Below are 20,659 nucleotides of genomic sequence, written 5' to 3' on the forward strand. Positions count from 1 at the left end.
ACTGAGTCATTACTCTGATATGTGGCCATGATGGTTATTTTGAAAGTGCTTCAATAATACTTACCAGGTATCTGTGAATTCATTAATGTGACTTGCAAACTGCCATGACTAAACCAATTATCTATTTTGCTCTTTAACTCAAGTTTTCTCTGGTGTTGTCCTTATAAGTTGTCAACCAATTTTGAATTCACACCTTAGTCCCGTGATCAATATGGATAACTACTATAAAAGGGGGGAGGGGGAAAAAATGACTGAGAGTATTTTGGAAATGACAGCAGTGTAACTTGTTACCATCTTGCAGGAGTGAGACTTGTGTCCTTGACTACTGCTGGCAGAGTGATTATGATCTGCGTTGAGATAATACGATAATATCAGGTGTCTGTTTGTGAAACCAGGCATCATGCCTTTTAATGAAAGCAGACCAGGTAGAGATGGCTAATATTTATTGTTGAATTTGTCTATTTCTCTCTTTCTCTCTTTTCTTGTCTCGGTGTCAAAAATATTGATTCCCCAAAGGCCAAGCACAGTAGTCTCATGATCATAATGTTTTGCCAAGTTTGTCACTTCAGGTACAGTTCTTTGTTGTTGATAGTAACACGAAAGCAGTGTATCGAGAGTTATCGCATTTGAGATCTATTTCCGTAGGCAATCAGCATGAAGCACATACAACTGGAAAATATGTATGAGTTGGTATGGGCTGCTGGATGTGTGTATTATGTGTTCCGCTGAATACAAAGTTACAGGTATCATGTAGCTGCCAGGAAAGCATGTCCTTGAATTTCAATAGAGAAATCAGTAGCTTTGACAAATCAGTTCATAAATTTGCAGTTTTGTAGTTATTCTGCATGTTTTATGTGATAGTGGAGAGCCATACTGTGAAGTTCCTTGCTACACATTCCTCATGCTGTCTTACAGTCATCAGGTGTTGTTCGCTATGCATTGCTATGGCATCCACCGAAGCTTGTTTCTCAAGACACATTTTTTCCTTAGGTATATAAATATAAATGTGTTTAATTGTTGTGGACATTTACAGTGGTAATTACGGAGGTTTCATTAATAAATGTACAGACAGGATGTGTGCAACTATGTGTAGTTGTAAGGAGAAACCTGTCATACATGATGTGTATGATAGAGATGCATTAGTTTTGTGTATGTACTCTATGCATTTTAGGGCCTCTCTTGAGTACAAAAAAAAAAAAGCTTTCTGAGCGTCAGTAAAACTTTTAGCTCTATCTGCCTCAATTCTGCCAAGAAAATATATGTCAAGCTGAAATGTCCCCTACTGTGCAATGATGCTGTCTTATTGTGGTAGTGTGACCCCAAAGTCCACTGAAATCAGCGCAGTCAACGTCCCAGATTCACAAATTACCTACGTCAGAACCCACTTGGAGAGAAACAGCCGTAATGTGGTCGATTGACGGCAATGGCTGCGCGTCTCCTGGGTTGCGGTGTGAAAGGTGCTATGACAAAGTAGTGTGCCTCTTCTGCTAGACCACCTTGTAATATAATGTTCACGAAATATTCCGTGAATAAAATGTACTGAAGTCAAATTGGAGATCACATCAACAAATGCAATGGCACAGCAATGAAGCATGGAAGTGTGTACCATATGATGTTCCCTTCCCCTAGCTAGAACTGCTGTTTGGCAAAGCTGTCTTGCAGCTATGGAAAGCATTGAATGCCCCTGTTCACACTGTAGGGCAGCACAGATGCATTATGTTTGTGTCTCAATGCATCATCATCATTGAAATTGAGTCAGGCCAGGTGGACTTCCTGTTGTACAATGTCCCATCATGCACTGGAACAGTAGAGAGCTGACATCTCCTGCTGGCAGGGATGCAGAATTCATCAGGGGGTAGTTTGCATAAATACAGCACTTGCAGCTAGTATCCCACTGTCGGATGAGGTTGGTTCTCCCCACAGACACATGGTTGTGCATTATTGCCATTCTGCAGTACATGCAAGCGAGCTGCTGACTGTACAATAGTCTCCTTAACCCCCCCCCCCCCCATTTACCCCCTTCCCATCTAACACTTTCCCCATCTACCCCCCCCCCCTTTGTCGCTCCAACCACTTCAGGGGTTGCAGTTGATGTGATTAATAGAAGAGTTTATGAGGTGTAATTCAATGATGATGTTGTTGCTAAAAAAAAAAAAGATACAGCATAATGTATTGTACTTTACCATCCATTCCTCCGCTGGTGAGTTATTGTTCAATGGTCCTCATGAAACAGGTACACAAATGGAGAGTTTGCATACACGGTACCCTGTATCTGTTTTGTCTTCTTAAGATATGAATGCTGTTGATGTCATTATGTACAGTCTGGGTGGAAATTCAAATGGAGTGGATGTTTTACATTGACCATTGCTGTTGGTATGCAGTTAACATAAATTGGGAATGATGATAAAACAGATTGGTCCGTCTGGTGGATAACTGGGCCCATAACATGAGATGTCTACATTGTGGCATACTATATTGCATGTAATTGCAGAGTAAAAGACCATATTTTGTATGAATATTGCCTTCTGTAGTCCTTATTTACAGTAACATGTATTCCACCTTTTAATAGATTACTTAGCAGAGGAGTTCATCTTTCAATCCCGTGGGTTTGGCTTTTTCACAGTGTTTAGACCACCATATGTTACGTACAGTCTCATAAAGCCCAAAGGTATTCCTTACCCTGCACTTAATGCTTCATTGTATCGAGTGTGTTGTAAGCCACACCCCTTCAAATAGATCGCTAGTCTTCAGCAGAGGCTCTGCACATTCGTAGATATGATGTTTGCTAGATTTGTGTACCATGTTGGTGTACTTTTGACAAATTTGCAAACAGTTGGGGAAAAGTACACTGTACTTGGTATTTGATCGGCATCTTGAAGTCTACATGCGACAAGGATGAAGGGCATGAATGCATTTATAATGCTTCCTTGAAAGCATTGAATATCTGCAATGTAGCAACAAGAATTCTTGACATTACGTTAACAGATAGAAAAGCCCCCCCCCCAAAAAAAAAGAAAAAAGAAAAAGAAAAAAGAGTTAAACACAAACCTGGGTAGTGAATACCCAACTGTAATTAAAAAAGAAATCCTTAAAGGGTGTGTACAGTTCTGGTTAAGGTGAGGATTTAGCTTTGAACGCTTTGCGAGATATTCAGAAACCAATCTATGAGATGTCAAAGAGCATGCAATTCAAAGGGTATCAAAAGTTTATTTGATGAATATCAGTTTTGACATGGCTGAGATATCCAAAAACAAGGTGAAACAAAGAGATCCTAATAAAAGGTGTGGCCTGTCGCCTTTTATCATTATCACTTTTTTTTGGATATCTCAGCCATTTAAAAACCAATTTTCATCAAATAAATGTTGAATCCTTCTTAAAATTAAATACTTTTTCATATTTCATAAGAGGTTTCTCATTATCTCACGTAGGAATGTTCAAAACATGAATACCCCCTCGACCAGTACTGTACAGTCCCTTTAAACTCCAGAAAAACTAAAATTTTGTGGGGAAGAAGCCATTCAAAAGCAATACCTCAAGAGCAAGTGATACACACACACAGACATGGACTCACCCACCTACCCACACACATGCACCCACAGATGCAGACAAACACAGACAGACAGACAGACAGACATGCACACAAACTCATCTCATAAATTACAAAATTTGTGATTCAGTAACATTTGTAAATGTACATGTACAAGTACATACTATGAATTGAAAAGCTAGACATGGAGGTATGTACTGATTAACATAACATGGAAGTACTTGATGTGATGAAATATCAGACACTGAATATTCATATTACAACCAGGTTAATCATATTACATGTAAGAAGAAAATTAAAACAGTTTGAGTAATAGCCCATGATCTAGAAAGCTGCATATTCTGGAATCTTCAGTTTCAGGTGGCTGTTTTGGTCATATGATTCCCATTGTCAAATGTGCATTATACTCATGATATTCCTGGATACAAAGTCTTGGTTTTGTTGTGAAAGAATACATTTGCTCTAGTTCTAGGGAATATTCCGCATGTAGTGTTTTGATTGCATTGTTCCCATTCAGATTGCTCCCATCGTAGGGTATTTTTTATGTTAGCATGCAGGCAAACAAACAAACAATTTAACAAACAGACAAGGGAAGACTCATTTGTTTATTTGTAGTGTCAAGTTAGTACCCTGATGCAAACTCTGTAGGGCGACATGTTGTTGCAATGATTCACTGAATAGGGTCTGAATCTGCCAGACTAGTGGTGCGCCATCAGCCTAAACGCTAAGTGTTGAAGGCAGCGTGCCCATATGGCAATTAATATTCATGATCGAGAGAGGGTTCTTTCCGCACACACTTTCCCCAGCATACTGGATGTAGAAGGAGACCAAGCGTGTTGTATACTGCAAAATGGCTGCATTCTTGGGTAAGTTTTGCTGCAAGTTAAAATTGAAAATGCCACCAGGATTTGCTGGTGTGTACGATAACGAGAAAACAGTACCTCGCTCTAATTGCAGTCTTATCTGTTGGCTCGCATAAAAAGCTCCATCCGGTGCTGCCGTCACCGAACGGTAGCATTTGAGGAAATTACAGGGTATTGATTTTAGTTTGTTCATCTCATCGTGTGTGTGTGGGAGGAACTCGTTCTGTGGAGGACTTTATAGCCTGAAGCATTATGTTTATGTGTATATTGCAGAACTGACTTTAAAGTGAGTTTGAGAGGTGATTTGCATTCAACAGAATATCTCACTGTGGGGGGAAAAGAAAGGAAACAAAACCCCAGACTGATATTGACTTAGGGTGTACCGACAGAAGGGGTGTAAAATATCACCAGCTTTTGCAACCTGTATCCAAGAGCCTCTCATAGTGTAAGTGCTGATCAATTTTGATGATTTTCCTCTGATAGAGTAAAACTGGCATGTCAAAAATTTGACTGCTTGTTGGTCTCACATCTCTGGAATGTCTGTACACTTCAGAGAAGAATACAAATTGGCTGGGCTAGAATATTACAGTTGTAGTACATAATAGCGTTTTGATGGTCATAAATGCCTATGGTGTGTGAGCACTTTCGTAGACACTGGTATATTTAAAAAGCAGAGCAATGATTTGCTCACAATGGCTGTCTGCTCCCCCGAGTTGTGACAGTTTACGGGACTGTAGAAGAGCACTTGGAAAATGAAATTTTGATGACCAGATCTGGACATACTGGACGTAGCTGCCTCTGTTGGTCCATCCCTCCGGTATTCATTTATTCACAGAATGCAGTGCGAGTACCATGGGTTTATTTTTCCCATAGAGGATACACAGTACGTAGAGCTATATCAAATGAAATATTGATCTCCATTTGCTGTGCTGTTGGATGCAGCTCGCTCGTCACAGTCATTCAGTTGTAGCCATGTGTCCATTTCAGCCTTGAACGACAGAGGATGAAATTGGCTAAAATGTCTGGTATGGATGACTTCTCCCCCCCCCCCCCCCCCATTTCTGATTCATGGAGTTAAGGCTGCATTAATCATCTTTCCCTTGTTTGAAATTCATTTCAATACCCACTATCACATCATGATTGCAAAGGCCTTCTGGATTGCGTTTCTCGAGCTCTTGCATCTATCATCTATTGCGAGTAGAGAGGAAGACACTTCATTGCGCTGTTTTACTCGAGGAGCAAAGGTCATGTTGTTGGCGTGCGTACAGTTCCGAGCTTTAAATGCATTTCAAAATGACTTTGCGTTTTGTCATCTCTGCAAGAACGTGTTTCTGGCTCAAATGTATTTTAGATTGCTCTGGTTGTTGTTTTTTTTTTTTCATTTCTTACCCCATAATCAAAACAGCTTGGTGTTGATCATCTGCCCAAATCTCTCTGGAAGTCGATTGAAAAACCTAAATTCTACGCCAGTTCATGAGTTGATAAATGCACCCGTAATCATCCAGCAAGAAAAGTGGTACTGCCCACGGATAATGGGCATTGTGTATGATGCTGACATACTACCCCTTGCCGTGTTCTATGACATTAAGGATTTAAAGGGATTGTGTGCAGTGCTGAAAGATGATTGCAGCCGATCAGTTGGCACTGTGGGCGGTATAAGAAGGAGATTGAAATTTCTCTGTCCCTTTAGCCTGAAATTGATACAGAAGTCATTGACTGCATAGTGTGCCAATTCGTTAACCCATTCAATGTCCAGTAGCCCTTGACAACAGGTTAAGACCATATCATGCTTGGCCAAAAAGTGCCCACATGCCAGACAAGAACCCACTTCAAGGAATTCTCTGCAGCCTCCTCTTAGTGCAGTTTGTATGTTTTTAAAGATGACTGATAATTGTGACTCTTCACTGATTGAAATATTTCGCCGGTTAAAGTATGACACTGCCTTGTCACAATTTCTCCTTTGAACTAAACTTGCTGACAGTTTAAATGAAATTCTTTAAAAACTAAAAAAGCACTCTGAGAGCCCAGACCTTCCCCAAGCAGCTATACTTTCCCACCAATGATCTTGCTCTTCGATTGACATTGAGTGATTTTCACCCATATGCATGCCTTGTGAAAAATAGCCTGATATCCCAATATAGAAGCCTTTGTTACATCATAAACCCTCAGCTGCGCGTCGTATGTCTCCCTGTGTAGCAGAAACTAGAGCATGCACTTTAGTGCGCGTATGAAAACGTAAAAAATGCACTGCTTGAACTTCCAAGTTCATTGATCCTACCTGCCAAAATATCAAAAATCTTTTATAAAATCCATAAAAAATTTTTTCATCACTACCAAATTTAATCATCTGTGCCTTGTGTCATTCTCAACGTTTCCTGCAATCTCATCCAAATCCGTGCTCAGCATTTAGAATTATTTTGCACACAGACAAACAATCAAACAAACGGTACCGTAAACCGGGGGGACATTGGACAGGCGGGTGACTTTGGACAGTTCAGAAAAAAAAGATTGTTTCACTTACATTTGTTTTGCTGTTGGTTTTTCTGAAAATATTTTTGTAGGATATGAAAGGGGAATATGTGAATATTTGAATGACTGCACTTCTCTTGTATATTGCATTACCTTATATGTTTTTGGGGCTTTTCTTTGCAGGGTCCATGGAATGCTTGATTTTTGTGGCTGTCGAACTTTTGGTACTCTAGGAATACAGAACTATGGAAGCTCAAGCCTATTTGTTGGATGGTGAACATGAAGTGGTCATGAACCCACCTGTATACTCAGGATACCTGACCATCCTTACAAATTTCAAAATAGGTCATGTCCAATTTCACCCCTGGATTTGAAGTCACTTACGGGGTGACTTTGGACACCACAAAAGTACCAAATGTTTGACGGCTATGCAATGTTTTTTCTTTCCTTTACAGATAAAATAGTTAGTTAGGATGGGGAGATCATGTAAAAGACGATCTGGGTCAAGAGACTATAGAAACTCTTCAGAAGAAAGTATGAAAGATGCTGTGAAAGCTTGCAAAAATGGAATGTTGATCAGGAAAGCATGCGCAGAATTAAATGTTAAAAGAGGGACTTTGTGTAACAGACTGAACAGTTGGCACACAGGCACACAAGATTTCCAGTAGACATTGGTTTTCATTTTGTGAACCTACGTGTAGGTCCAAGAATTTAAGCAAATATTTCCTGTATTTGGTTCTACTTTTGTGATTCCTAGGGCAAGGAAAACCTTGTATTTCCAATAAACATTGGTTTTAAATTTGTGATAACTAGGGCCAATAAAAACCTTGTGTTTCCAGTAGACACAGTTAGTTCTTTCTTTCCAAAGGCATTTAAAAAAAATAAAGATGTGTTATTTTGCAAATATTTCAAACTGACCTAAAGTTACAATGAACAACATTCAAAGAAAATTACGAAACTACATACCCCGGTACTTGAATCTAGCCAACCTCATGTGTACATGCATTTCTTGGGGTAAAACCCCAAATTATTCTTTAAAATGACATGAAAATTATCCATGACCCATTTAAATAGTAGTTTACTTTATTAACATCTGTAGAATTTTACAACTCAATGATGGTACATGTACATACTACAATACCTCACTTATCCATGTGATCAAAGTTGCTTACAATCCTAATTGCAAGAAAATTCATGCAGTGCCTTGTTTAAGTAGCATCCTTTTTCATTTTTGTTCTAAACTATAATAAATATCTAGGTTTTTTGAAAATTCAAATTTTCAAATGTAGGGGTACCAGTAATTCTAGTACTAGTATCTTGAAAAAATTGTGCAAGCAAATATCTGTGAATGCCTCTTTAAACTGAAATTCTTCACATGTTCATTAGTGCAGAATTTTGCTTCTAAAAACCACCATACACAATGTATAATTCATTAATGTGTATTTTGTAAATCGTATTTGCTGGTTGTTCTGAAACATTTCAACATGTTAGAGTTGTTAAAACTTTTTAAAAAACTTGTTAGTAGTCAAAACTACCCCCATAGGGAGTTTATTCTTGGACACTCTACAATCCTGCAGGGTATATTGATAAGGTGTCTATAGTTGTCCAAAGTTACCCCGAACCCCGGGGGCACTTTGGACAAACTTTGACCAAAAAAAATTAAGATAAAATAGAATAAACTGAAGAAGTCTCTATATGGCACGATATCCTCTTTATTAGTACTTGTTAACCCCCACATTAACCCCAGAATTCCTTTGTTCTTAATGAAGATATTAATAAAAATAATTCAAATTTGTCCAAAGCCACCCCGGTTTACGGTAACGAAAACATAACCTCCTCCCTTGGCGGAGGTAAAAAAGGCGACACTATTTTCCAAAGGGTGTTATATTCACTTTGCAATGTGCAAAAACAAAACAAAACAAAACAAACAACCCCAATCCACATAGAAATCATCATCATCAACAACAAGAGCAACTTAATAAAAGGACAAAATGTGAAGATTCCTTAACTTCACACTCCACCAAGTAAGTGTATCGTGTGTGAATACATGATGTCAAATACAAGTGCACTTTGATGTCAGGTTTTTGAAGGCGTCAAACTTTGCGTACTTAATTCCTCCCACCCTCTTTTTATTTGAGATGCTTTTTACACAAATGCCAGTAATCTATACTTAGTGACACCACAGCCACATTTGGAATTGCCAGTCTGTAAAATCACCCTCTCCCTTTCCATTTGAATTGATGACATTGCTTCTCATCTCGTGAGTAGGAAGAAACAACTTGTCAACAAGTTAATGCACACTGTCAGTGGTTAATGCACACTGTCAGTGGTTAATGCATGCTCATGCTGTGAGTGTCCAGACACTTTGTTATTGTTTTTGTAATGTTGCCTATCGGGCAAGGTGAAAAAAGAACAAACCCAAAACCTGTAGGCATTCACCACCACACTTGTTGACAGGAAATTGAGAAGACAAGATATTATAAAACCAAAAACATTTCGCGGCATGGAACTTTTGCAAATTGGAGTCCACTGCCTTAATTTTCGCAGCATGAAACTCCCTCAAATTGCCACCTGCATTTAATGCATTGTGTAGTAAAAAAAAAATAAATAAAAGATCGCATGCATTTTACTGTTTTAAGAATCTTGGTTCCTTGTGAAATTCACAGAAGTTCCGTGCACTCAAAAATTGCTGGGTCTAATTTACACTATTAGGAATTGATCCATTATGCGGATCACACGCCAGTGTTAGTTGGCAAAGATTGAAATAGGCTGCATTTATCTAACTTGAGAGAGAGTGTCACGTTTCAAACGCGTTTGGAACGGTGTTTGCAAATGTGGTTTGAAACGCAATTCTCGGGGAGCTGCGTTTATCTAACCATCATACAATCACGATTCGAATGTTGTCACTGCGTAGCTGCTTTGTGCTGTTTGACCCGGGAAGTAAAGGTCAACTGCATACCAGCAAACATGCCTCCTCAGTCACACACAAATAATGGGTAGAGAGCACAACCGGAAACAGCTGGGATTTGACCTCGAGATATAAACGAGTTTCAAAACGGCATAGCGTTTATCTACTCACAGAATGGCGATCGTGGTCTCAAACGTGTTTCAAAATGCCCTTTGAAAGGCATTTCAAAACGGTGTTTCTAAACGCGTTTGTGTTTATCTAACCCCTGAAAATGCCTAAAACGCGTTTTATAGGATTGTGATTCTGCCTCAGAAAGTTTTCAGATAAACGCAGCCATAGAAACTTTCCATGTTGATGAGAAACCCAGTGTGTTTGAGGACATTTGTCGTAATCATACAAGTCATCCACTCTTGGCTGTAAATTTTAGAAGTATTTGGCAAAGATTTCATTTTGGTCATTGGTTATAGTTGTATGCACTAATGACCTGACTACAATGTACCTCCACATCCAGTTTCAGGTGGGGAGAAGATAATGGACAGTTGTAGGTATGAGCACTACATTTTCACAATTCTCATATTTATCAAATTTAGCATCCTTCAAGTGTTGGGGTGTACTGTTTAGGCTTAAATAGCACTGTGTTATACTTCAGTTGTTGTTTTTTTAAATGCATTTCTTTATATCAATAAATGACAAATAGATTCTAAATAGTGCGACAAAGTGGAACAAATTAAAGTAAACCCAACTGGAAAAATGGGAGAATGAACACTTTGCATAATTGGGAGGACCCGGTGCAAAGCCTAAAAATATTTCAGAATATCACAGCAAAAGGGCAGAGTAGAATAAAAACCATGTTCCTCTTGAATAGAAGTCACCTGCTGATTCAGTCAATCAGTGATTATCAAAGTACCATTTGTAATATATTATGTATACATAATCATATATTATGTATACATAATCAGTAGAAACATGATTCCACTTTGCTTTCAGAATTTGATATGTACCAAGGAGTTCTTCCGCAAATCTGAAAGGGCTTGTTAACATCTATCTGCACTCAAGTAGTTCATCTGATGTGGATATGAAAAGCTACATGTCTCTCATATCTTGCTCTTAAGTTGTTGGCTCATGAAAGTCTATGAAGTACAATTTTCTTCAAAGAAAAATGTGATCGAATGAAATAGATGAAGCAGCAGCCCAGCTAGAAACACTGACAGCATGCAGGTACTTGAGAAAGTTAAATGAGTTGAATCACAGAAAAATGAACTGCTTTAAATGAGTTGAATCACAGAAAAATGAATTGCTTTGGTCAAGAACTGCAGTCTTACCACAAAGTCATTGTTGTTAGGCTGCATTACAACACAATGTTGCATGGACTTGTAATTTGATGTGAGGATGCAAGTATTTGTTTGAAGTCACACTTAAAAAAGAAAAAAAGAAAAAAAATGGTTTCCTTACATAAAGACACCCATCATTGCCAGGAGCCAGAATATCATGTTCAATAGCGATGGCAATTAGTGAAAGTGATCCAGAGAAGGTTTGAGTGGCAAGCCTCCGAGCCAACCACAGTGGGCAAAATGATTGGAGCCTGCAAAATACATGTGACCTGTGGTTTGTGCATTATGCTTCCTACGCTCCAGTTCTACGATAGAAATGTTGTAACATATGTTGAATATATCTTACACCCGTGCGTGTGGGTGTACTTAGTACTCCGGGGTGATAGGCATAACGGGCAATATCATTGTAGATGGCGAGTCCCAACTGTGAAAGTAATCATATCTTCCCCAACGACGCCGTGGAGCCGAAAGTGCACACTCCAGTGATCATGACGCTGTCACTCTTTCTCCGCCGCGTAAATGGTTGTGTTGCCTGCCAGCGTGCTGCGAGCTGTGGGTGTCGCGTTGAGAGCACAGCATTTGAAAGGGTCAACTCAACCACAGAGACATTTGCAGAAAGAGCACTCCCTCTTAATTGGATGTGTTTCGTCTGGAATATGGCTGGGAGTAATGCAACCACTGTACATTTTATTGATGTATATACTATGCATTTTTTTAAATTTGTGTGCCTGTTCATGTATGTAGACGTATAGAAATAAGAAGAGTAAAAAGTAAAACATGTAGAACATGGAATGAGACTATACACTCAAGTGATATTTTTTAAAGGAAATAGTTATGATGCAAAATAGAAGGAACTGCTATGTCAAAAGAAAAAAAGACACACACACTCAAAAGAAGATTCTTGTAGTTACCTAGGGAAATTAATTCTATTTGCACATGACAATCAAAACATAAGGAAAACTGAAAAAAAGTGATAAGTCAAGAGATTCACAGAGCAAGAAATGAGAGAAAAGTACTGTTCAACCCCCCCCCCCCCCCAAAAAAAAAAAATGAGGGAAAGAAGAGGAGGAACTAAACAGCAAAACTGGAAGCACCCACTTTGAGTTTTGATAAAGACATTAATAGTGGACTAGGACAGGTCCATCTTTTAGACCTGTGTTTAACCCGTTGAGGACGAGTCCCGAGTATACTCAGGCAGGTGTCTTTTGGAAGTGCATGTTGTAGCGAAATCAGTCCGTCCTCAACGGGTTAAGGCATAATATTGCCAATGAAACAAATACCCAACATTAGTGCTTTAAAATAGTTCTGAAATGTGAGTTAGGGATAGAAACAACCACTGTAAAAAATTGAATTTGTATACTTGATGTTTAGCGCTGTTAAATATACAAAATGTGAACAATAGTTATAATAAAAATGTTACCAGACTTAACCGTCTACAGTTACGGTTTATTGAGAAAAGCACTGATCTCTCCTTATGTTTTAGGCTTTATTGCGAAAATTTTATGTGGTAGGATGTTTTTTGATAAACAGACCTACACATATGCATCAAATTTGATATCTTGAACATTTCTTAAATCACTGCTCCCAAAGGTAAACAGGACCTTTAAACTGCAGTGGCGATATCTAATTGTAGAACTTTCTTTTCATCCCATTATTTGGTTGTCTTCTATCTGTATCATATACTTTATATGGCGTAAAGTCAATGAGCACATTAACGGTTTTGCAAACTTGGACTCATTGAATAGTTTTGTGAGGCGTGAAGTTTATTGAAGGAGACTCATCTATAGCAACAGAGTGCTCAACACATATGAACATATATATATTGTAAATGTCAGCCCTGTACAAGAACCTGAAGATAGAAATTTTCCACCTTCAAGATTACTTTCAATGGCACTCATGTAATATAATGGGCAATATTTTGTGTGCTTTTGTGTTTGCAAATGTATCAGTTGATTTGTGGAATTTGCAAAAAATGAAGCCACAATGAAATATGTGGCACCCCTACAGGTGTACAAAATTTACCTACTGTATAGTGCACTCAGTATGCCTCAGAAGCATGTGGGTTATGGTGAGTGATGAAATTTGGGACCATGTGCTTGGGTGTATATCTTGTGCTAATTACTATAAACCTGTGTACTCCAAAATCTTTAAAAATCCACCAGGTTCGTGTGCATGTAGGCTGTGGGTTTACACTGAAGAGTGAACATGCCATATAATCAAGAGAAGATGTGAATATAGCAACATAAAGTGACCATGTACGTGAAAAATGTTTTCTGGGTAATTGTAATTCAACAAGTTGACACCCAATCCTGTTTTCCCCCTTTTCAAAATGTGCAGTTCGAGCATATTGTATGTGCTTGTTATGAGTTCAAAGTAAATTTTATCAATATTATTATTTGTATTAAACACTGTTTGAATCTGCCTTCCATGGAGAAGATCATATTTTTGTAGATATTATATATTAATATAGAGTATTTTCCAGCGCATTATATCTCTAGAAACTTTGTTTTTCATCTGAAAGGACTTTTTGATTATCTATGAAAAAAAGAAATCAGAAAACAAATGTTTGTGCATCTTATTTTTTAGAATAAGAATTAATAGAAGTTAATGTGTTTTTGCATTTTGCTGCTAGCAAGGGCAGGTGGAAATGTGTGTGAGCGATTGAAAATATTCTTATTGTAAGGGTAATCATAAATTGTGCTGCTAATGAGGCAGCATTGGGACAATAACAAGAAGACGGTAATCACTCATTTTGAAGCAGTTACAATCAAGTAGAAAATCTCAGTAGTTTGGTAAGTTTCTAAGAACCCCTGAGGACTTTATGTGGTTTTGACCTCTCCATTAGTGTTTTCTTTGAATGTGCATGTGTGTGTTGGGGGGGGGGGAGGATGGAGGGGGTAATGACCGATTCTTGGTGCCTAGGTCTCTTTTAAGAGTGTCGCACCGATATGCAGCAATTGACGACCATTGCAAGCAAAGTATTTTCACCATCCCCGGCTTGGTAGCTCTATCGCTTGCCTGTTCCCCCAGGGATTGGTTAGTATTACCACTTTAATACTGCTTTCAGTCTCTGACCATGCCTAATGGCTGGCTATAGATGCATATAGATTTATATGCAATCTCTGTAGTTCCCCATCTGTGAGCCACTGTAGGTATTAACGGAATATATTCGTCTGTGCTGTTTACTCATGACAGGCCTTGGCTCGGTATTGTTTTTCTGTATATCGCTTTACCAGTGCATCACTAGTGTATTCTAAAGAGTCTCTTGGGGATCACTGTTCAAGAAGAGTACTTTCCAAGAGTTTGGATGTCCACTCATTAGAGTTAGAAGTACAAGAGTTAGTTTCAAGTTGTGTTGTACCTCACTTGTCCATGTCTGTGTGTTCAAGTAGGCGTCTTTTCATGGCAGCATCCATAGAAGACTATGAAAGGAGAGTATTCTGTAAAGGGCATTAATTGTTCTAAGAATGTTCTTAAATTTAATCCTGTCTTTTGAAATGATTTGCTGGAAATCGTGAGAAAATATGTGATCAGTATTTGTATAGACTTCGCTTTGGAAGAAATACAAAATTTAAGATATCTGTAGATGAGCCTGTGACTATATCCATTCACTCTGGATGAGCAGCAAAAGCAGAGCTGAGCACATCAATGACGGTTCAGCCTCTCAACACTAGCCTGACCTTTACTGAAGGCGGAAAGCTTTATCGTTGTTAATCAAGTCTCCATGGAAACCGCCAATGAGCACACCAGTTAGTAACAGTTGAGCAGGTAGTGCATTATGTTACTAAACCAAGTAAAAAAAAAACCCGAACAAATAAAAAACAATACAAAAAATTGCTGAAGAGCCAGCCAAAGGAATACAAGTATGGAAATCATTGAAAGTGAGACAGGTCTACATAGAACGAGATAGAGGTAGAGGCCATTACAGAGATAGAGATAGAGAAAGAGATAGATAGATAGATTGATAGATAGATAGATAGATAGATAGATAGATTGAAAGAAAGAGAGGTAGAGGGAGAGAGAAAAAAATGAGATAGATAGATATATATATATAGAGATAGATAGAGAAAAAGAGAGATTGATAGAGATAGAGAAAGAAGAGAAATATATCTATAAATCTATATCTTTCTATATTTTTATATACTATATAGAGAGACAGAGAGAAGGAGAGAATAGACAGGGAGCTCAGAGAGAACGATATAGAAGGATGCAGGATTCGGGTGTGGCTTTGCATTTCTGTCATATATATTGTTAAACCAAGAAAAATTACCTGAGGCCTGAGGCACTCAAATGCTGCCTTACAAGTCACTTAGAAATTCATGTATACACATCCGATGTCTCAAAGAGCTTGATGTTTGCTTGAGAAATGAATCCGCAATGATTTTGGCTGTTCGTGTGGTTGTCGCAAGTTTTCTGGGAATTGAGATGGAACTTGATCCCATCTTTACACTGTCTCCTACATGTACAAACAAACATCTAAGTTGGGGGGGGGGGGGGAGAAGAGTTTTGAGGTATGAAATTTCTGTCAAGAGAAGTATGTATCCATCTCCATAAATTAGTTGGTTTGCATGCCAGGAGGGACAACTTTAGCAAAGTCGCTCGAAGTGAGTGCAGACCTGGGAATGTGGAAAAGTACTGTAGATCTTTCCAATCCTATCTACAGATTACTGTATGAAATGTTATCCTATCCCCCTACTGTTTCCTGCAAACTTGTCAATGTCTAAAAGGAAAGGGGGAGGGGGGTTGAAAAGTTGTATCCATCCCAATAGATTAGTTGGTTTGGCAGCCATGAGGGACAACTTTAGCAAAGTTGCTCAAAGTGAGCATGGACCTGGGAATGTGGAAAGATGGATCTCTCCAATCCTTTCTACAGATTACTGCTTTCGTAAGCAGAGTCTTGGTAAGAGGGTAGAATGCCTAGAGAAGAGGTGTAGATACACCATGTTATTACAGTTGAAGTTTCCCCTGTGATGTTTGTGTAGATTCAATGAACATAAAAATATTTAATGAAGCACTTGGTAAGTTGGCTGTGATTTGGCTCTGCTGATGGGGCGTCTGCCTCCCAACTCAAATGACTCGGGTTCGATTCCAGAGTCTAGCTACGCAATGTTGTGCTTAATCGCACTGTCCCCTTGAGAGGCAAAACACTCTTTCCCTCAGATAGGACATAAAATGGAAATCTCATGTTGGTGTCAGTCAAGACTCGCACATGGAAAAGATCCCACTTCATTCATGTCAAAAAGCGGGATGCTAACCCTGTTTAAGTTGTCCACCTACCCACACAAAAAATGGGCGAAAGATGCCAACCCCTCGTGGCTCACCCCAGGTGACTAGCAATAGTCAACAAACATCAACAACCAGGAATATTGTGCCACATCAGAAGAAGAAAGCTTGGTGAGTTGGAGGAAATGTATGTGGGATGAAATATTTGAAGGTTTCTGTGGCAGTAGAACGTTGAGTGGTGGAAGGTTTCACGGTGCACCATGCATTCTTTCTTGGGTATGTACAGTGTATGTGGCCCATTTCGGCAAGCATATTCATGCTGTTTTCTTGAAAAGAAGCTTGTGAAAAAAAAAAATCATGTTTTTCTCCTTACAATTAAAAGTGGATTTAGCACCTTCTGAAAAAGAACTCTTCATCAGCACAGAGAGTTATTTGGGAAAATGTACCTTTTAAGGCTCTCTGTGAACCAACCTGTCTTTTTCCACCATTGATATTCGAAATGTGTCAGGTTCATGCAATGCATGAACGTGATGAATTTGCAAACCGACAGAACTGTCTATATGCAAATGTTTCACCAGGTAAAGATCACTTCTTGTAAGATACATGTAAGATAGCAAAACCAGATCAGTCAAGTGCTATTAGCAAGCAAAACATTAGGCAGCCTACATGTATAAAGAGTCCCAGAAAGGCTGAGGCCTTGTATAATGTAATCAGTATTGGATTTGTCTGGAAGACTATGGTGATAAGGCAATTCTCCCTATCACATATAAAATGTAAGCATTTCTTCAAAAGTGTTCGGGTCCGTAACGATGTATGGTGGACTGACGCTGTGTGCAAATGAACGAGGTGATCTTAACCAACCCACGCGCAACACGCAGAGGTCAAGTGGGGTCACGCGTTCGGTATCGATTGGTGCACTTCTGGGAATGCGGAGTTACATTTGTACTGTGCAGCAGGCAGAAGCAGAGTGTATTATGCAGTAATTGCCTCAATTTTTTTCCCTTTTTATCATGACTCTTTGAAAACATTGCCACTTCACAGTAGAAATGCATTTTCAGAGTTTATAAATTCATTCCTTTCTCAACATGTAACAATCGCTGAGAAATCTATAACAATACAAGAGATAGAGATAGTGCTCCATGTTGTTGTTTTTTTTTTTTGTACTATCAAATAGAGCTAGCACTCTGCACCGGCACAGCTTTGTTGACACATTGTTTAATGGATGTTATTGTGTGGCTGCTGTTTGAGCTGTTGCATTTATATGCGATAGGGAGAATTGTTGCCGCCAGTGTCTCCAGCAGGATGTTCTTCCACACGGAATGCGGAGAGATGGTGATTAATAGGGTGGGGATATTACCCATCTAGATCAAGCCTCCAAGAGTAGGGCCCATCAATTTCATCTGTCAGGCACTTTGTAGCGGCTGATGCAGACAAATAGCATCTTAAGAATACCATCCATTTGCTGTCGTAATGAGGCCTTAATGACAACTTATTCCACTGCAAGAGGAAAGGACTGGGGGGGGGGGGGGGGTGGGCGGGCTTGCAGAGGCCATGATGGAGCGCAGTTCTTGAAAGCCTCATAATGATGACTGTAGTATCCAATAACTGTAGTATCCAATTACTGTGTAAATGTGGTAATTTCTTAGGCTGTGGGTAATCTAATCCACATGCCAGACTATTCATCTCCACAATCTACTCCAGATATGGACCTATTGTTTTGGTGAGACAGTTCTAGAAGTCTGTAGCTATTCAGCCCCGAGAGGATCAAAGCAATATAATGATCTGTAATTTGTGAAAATGCTCCATAATGCAGAGGATAATATCTTTTTACATGTGGTTGAGGTGCATGGAAAATCATTTGCAGGCATGACTAATACATCATGTAGTAAGGTCACATGTTCGTTTTCTGCTGCGATCTGAAAGGGCAGTAATTTGGTTTATACACTGTACCTTGATTTGATGGAAGTAGACAGTGTTCGTCATTAGATGCTGCTCGAGCAAATATTCTCATGTTAATGTTATGTTATTGACCTCCTGGCCCTCCCTTTGGATGAATTTGAATTGGTATTGCACCAATATCTGACTATTCAAGGAAAATTTTTTTTTTTTCCCCTGCTGATTCAGCACAACAATTCATTCCCGCTTTTCTGTTCTTAGGCCATAATGCTAACAATCAACAGATATATATAAACTATTTAAAAAAATCATCTTTATGACTGTGTGCATGTATTTTCAATGAATTCATTGTTTTTTTGTTGCTGTTGTTTTAGTCTGTAGATGTATGTATATTTCTAATTTCACAAAAATCTGACCACCCAGTTTAGTTGACTTTATGACAATTATGCATGCGAGAGTTCTCATGCAAGGCATTGTCAGTATCATTCTTGAAGAGTATGGGGTGGGGAGGGGGGCTGGTGGAACTCTACCAACTAATGATGAAGTAATATCAACCATGAAATAGTATGAACGTCATATACGTCAGGAAGATACTGTAGATCAGAATTTGAATGGACCATTGTGAGAGAGAGAAAAAACAACAACAACACTAAACCCAGCTCAGCTGCTTAAGTATGCTTGACTTTGCTGTTTGTGCCATGAACAGTGAAAGCCTGTGTACTGTGTTCATGCAATTTTCATGTGAAAACTTGGTATATTGGTGTATTAAATGTAATGTGAGCTACATTGTAGATTGATGATATTCAGACTTATGAGTGTCAGTACTAGATAATAAGCTGAGCCTACCATGATGAAATATAAATTAGTCATGTATAGTGAAAATGTGAACTTTCAGTCAAATTGGCAATGTTGAATGATGTATGGCATTCGGTGAGAATCATAATGAAATACAACCGTAAATGACCAAATTAAAATATGTCATCATACCTTGTAAAATATACTTCTGTTTCCCCCCATCTTACATGGATAAGTTGATTTAGCCTAGTGAAGAAACAGGTGGGTTTTGTGTGTGTGTGTGTGTGTGTGTGTGTGTGTGTCTATGTCATTGTCAAGCTTGTTATTCCTTGGAACAAAGAAGCAGCTGGTTTGGCCAGGCATTATTCTGCCTCTGGGCCCTGTTGCCCTCAATTACTGTAATCTTGTTGTCAAATCACGGAGCTATACCATGATAATCTCCTCCTCACGCACAATCTGCCCAAAGCTGTTATCACGTGCCCGCACATGCAAATCCATGCCTCGTTCTCTCGAGTAAACCAGAAACTCACCACAAGAAGGTTTCACGATTCTTTCTCCTCCCAAGTTTCCGTGAACTTTTGTCCAAACATGCCCTTTGCGTGGCATTTTGAGTAGCGTGCAAAATCAAGGTGTACCGTGTGTGCTCGATATTACGCCTGGTTTGTTTTGACTGGACAGCGAAATTGACCAGCAGTTCCCCGAGAGAATTCATTGGAAAGTCGAGCCAATGTGTAGCTGGTGTTACAAAATCATAGGAATCTTATGATACCATACATGAGTGCAGGAGTCAATTTTCAAAGAAAGTTGCTAGACTCTAGTAGTACATCGCACATGATTGATTTTTGTTTCTTATCCATCATGAACTCTACCCTACTTTTCATTCCAGCACCATCTATACTGCTCCCATGATCATGAATAATATTCCAAAACCAATGATGAATTACTGAGAAAGTGCCTAAAGCCAGCTTGCATAATTATACCTCCCAGCACAGCAACAACAGTGTGTTTGTACATAGAAGCTCTGCCTTATGTTTTACCTCTTTTGAATTTTTTCTCATTACTGATAGCATTCTACAAATGCCAAAAATGAATTTCTGAGAAACTGCTTTAAAGCCAGCATGCATTTTACTTATGCCTCCCAGCACAGCAGTGAATGATTGGAAGCTCTGCCTTATATTTCCCCTCTTTTGATTTTTCTCTCCTTACTGATAGCACTCAACAGATACCAAGTGGAAATGACTTTCCACAGATTTGCTTTTTTATGAGCAAGGGAGTAAACAAAATGTGCCTTTACAAAAATGCTGAACGTACTGAAAAATGATGTGGAGTGGTTGCTTTTTCCTATAACCATTTCATCATGCTGAATGTCGGAATGATTCTTGCATTATTCTGTGAGCGTGTCTAATATGATAGTAGTGTGGTTGAGCTACGTACAAGGGTATGTTATGCAGGGTTGTAGTTTGATTCGCCTTACTGTGAGATGATGCTAATTTTAGAGCTATGGTTAAAAACATGAGTATCTCTGTGCCTTGTTTCTGCACGTCTACATTCAAACTTGCTGTGGTTCTTCCAGATGAAATCTATTATGAAATAAACCCTTTAAGAAGAAAACGAACAAAAAGAGTCT

The 20,659-nt window shown here is 38.9% G+C and overlaps 1 protein-coding gene across 2 annotated transcripts in view; it reads left to right on the top strand.

Annotated features, from left to right (window-relative positions):
* LOC139715704 (putative complexin-1) overlaps positions 1-20,659 on the top strand; it is a 64,085-nt gene that overhangs the window by 22,122 nt on the left and 21,304 nt on the right. Inside the window, exon 1 of one of the 2 annotated variants that reach the window (XM_071627256.1) lies at positions 4,326-4,413. The exons of the other annotated variant lie outside the window; for it this stretch is intronic. Coding sequence (XP_071483357.1) covers positions 4,398-4,413 — 16 coding nt within the window. The 5' untranslated portion in view covers positions 4,326-4,397. Of the gene's footprint in view, positions 1-4,325; positions 4,414-20,659 lie in introns of those variants that run through there. 2 annotated transcript variants of the gene reach the window in all.

Source organism: Diadema antillarum, unplaced genomic scaffold (assembly GCF_040938485.1).
Source record: "Diadema antillarum isolate AM-2024a unplaced genomic scaffold, OU_Dant_1.0 scf00000053, whole genome shotgun sequence".
In the NCBI taxonomy this organism is placed as follows: domain Eukaryota; kingdom Metazoa; phylum Echinodermata; class Echinoidea; order Diadematoida; family Diadematidae; genus Diadema; species Diadema antillarum.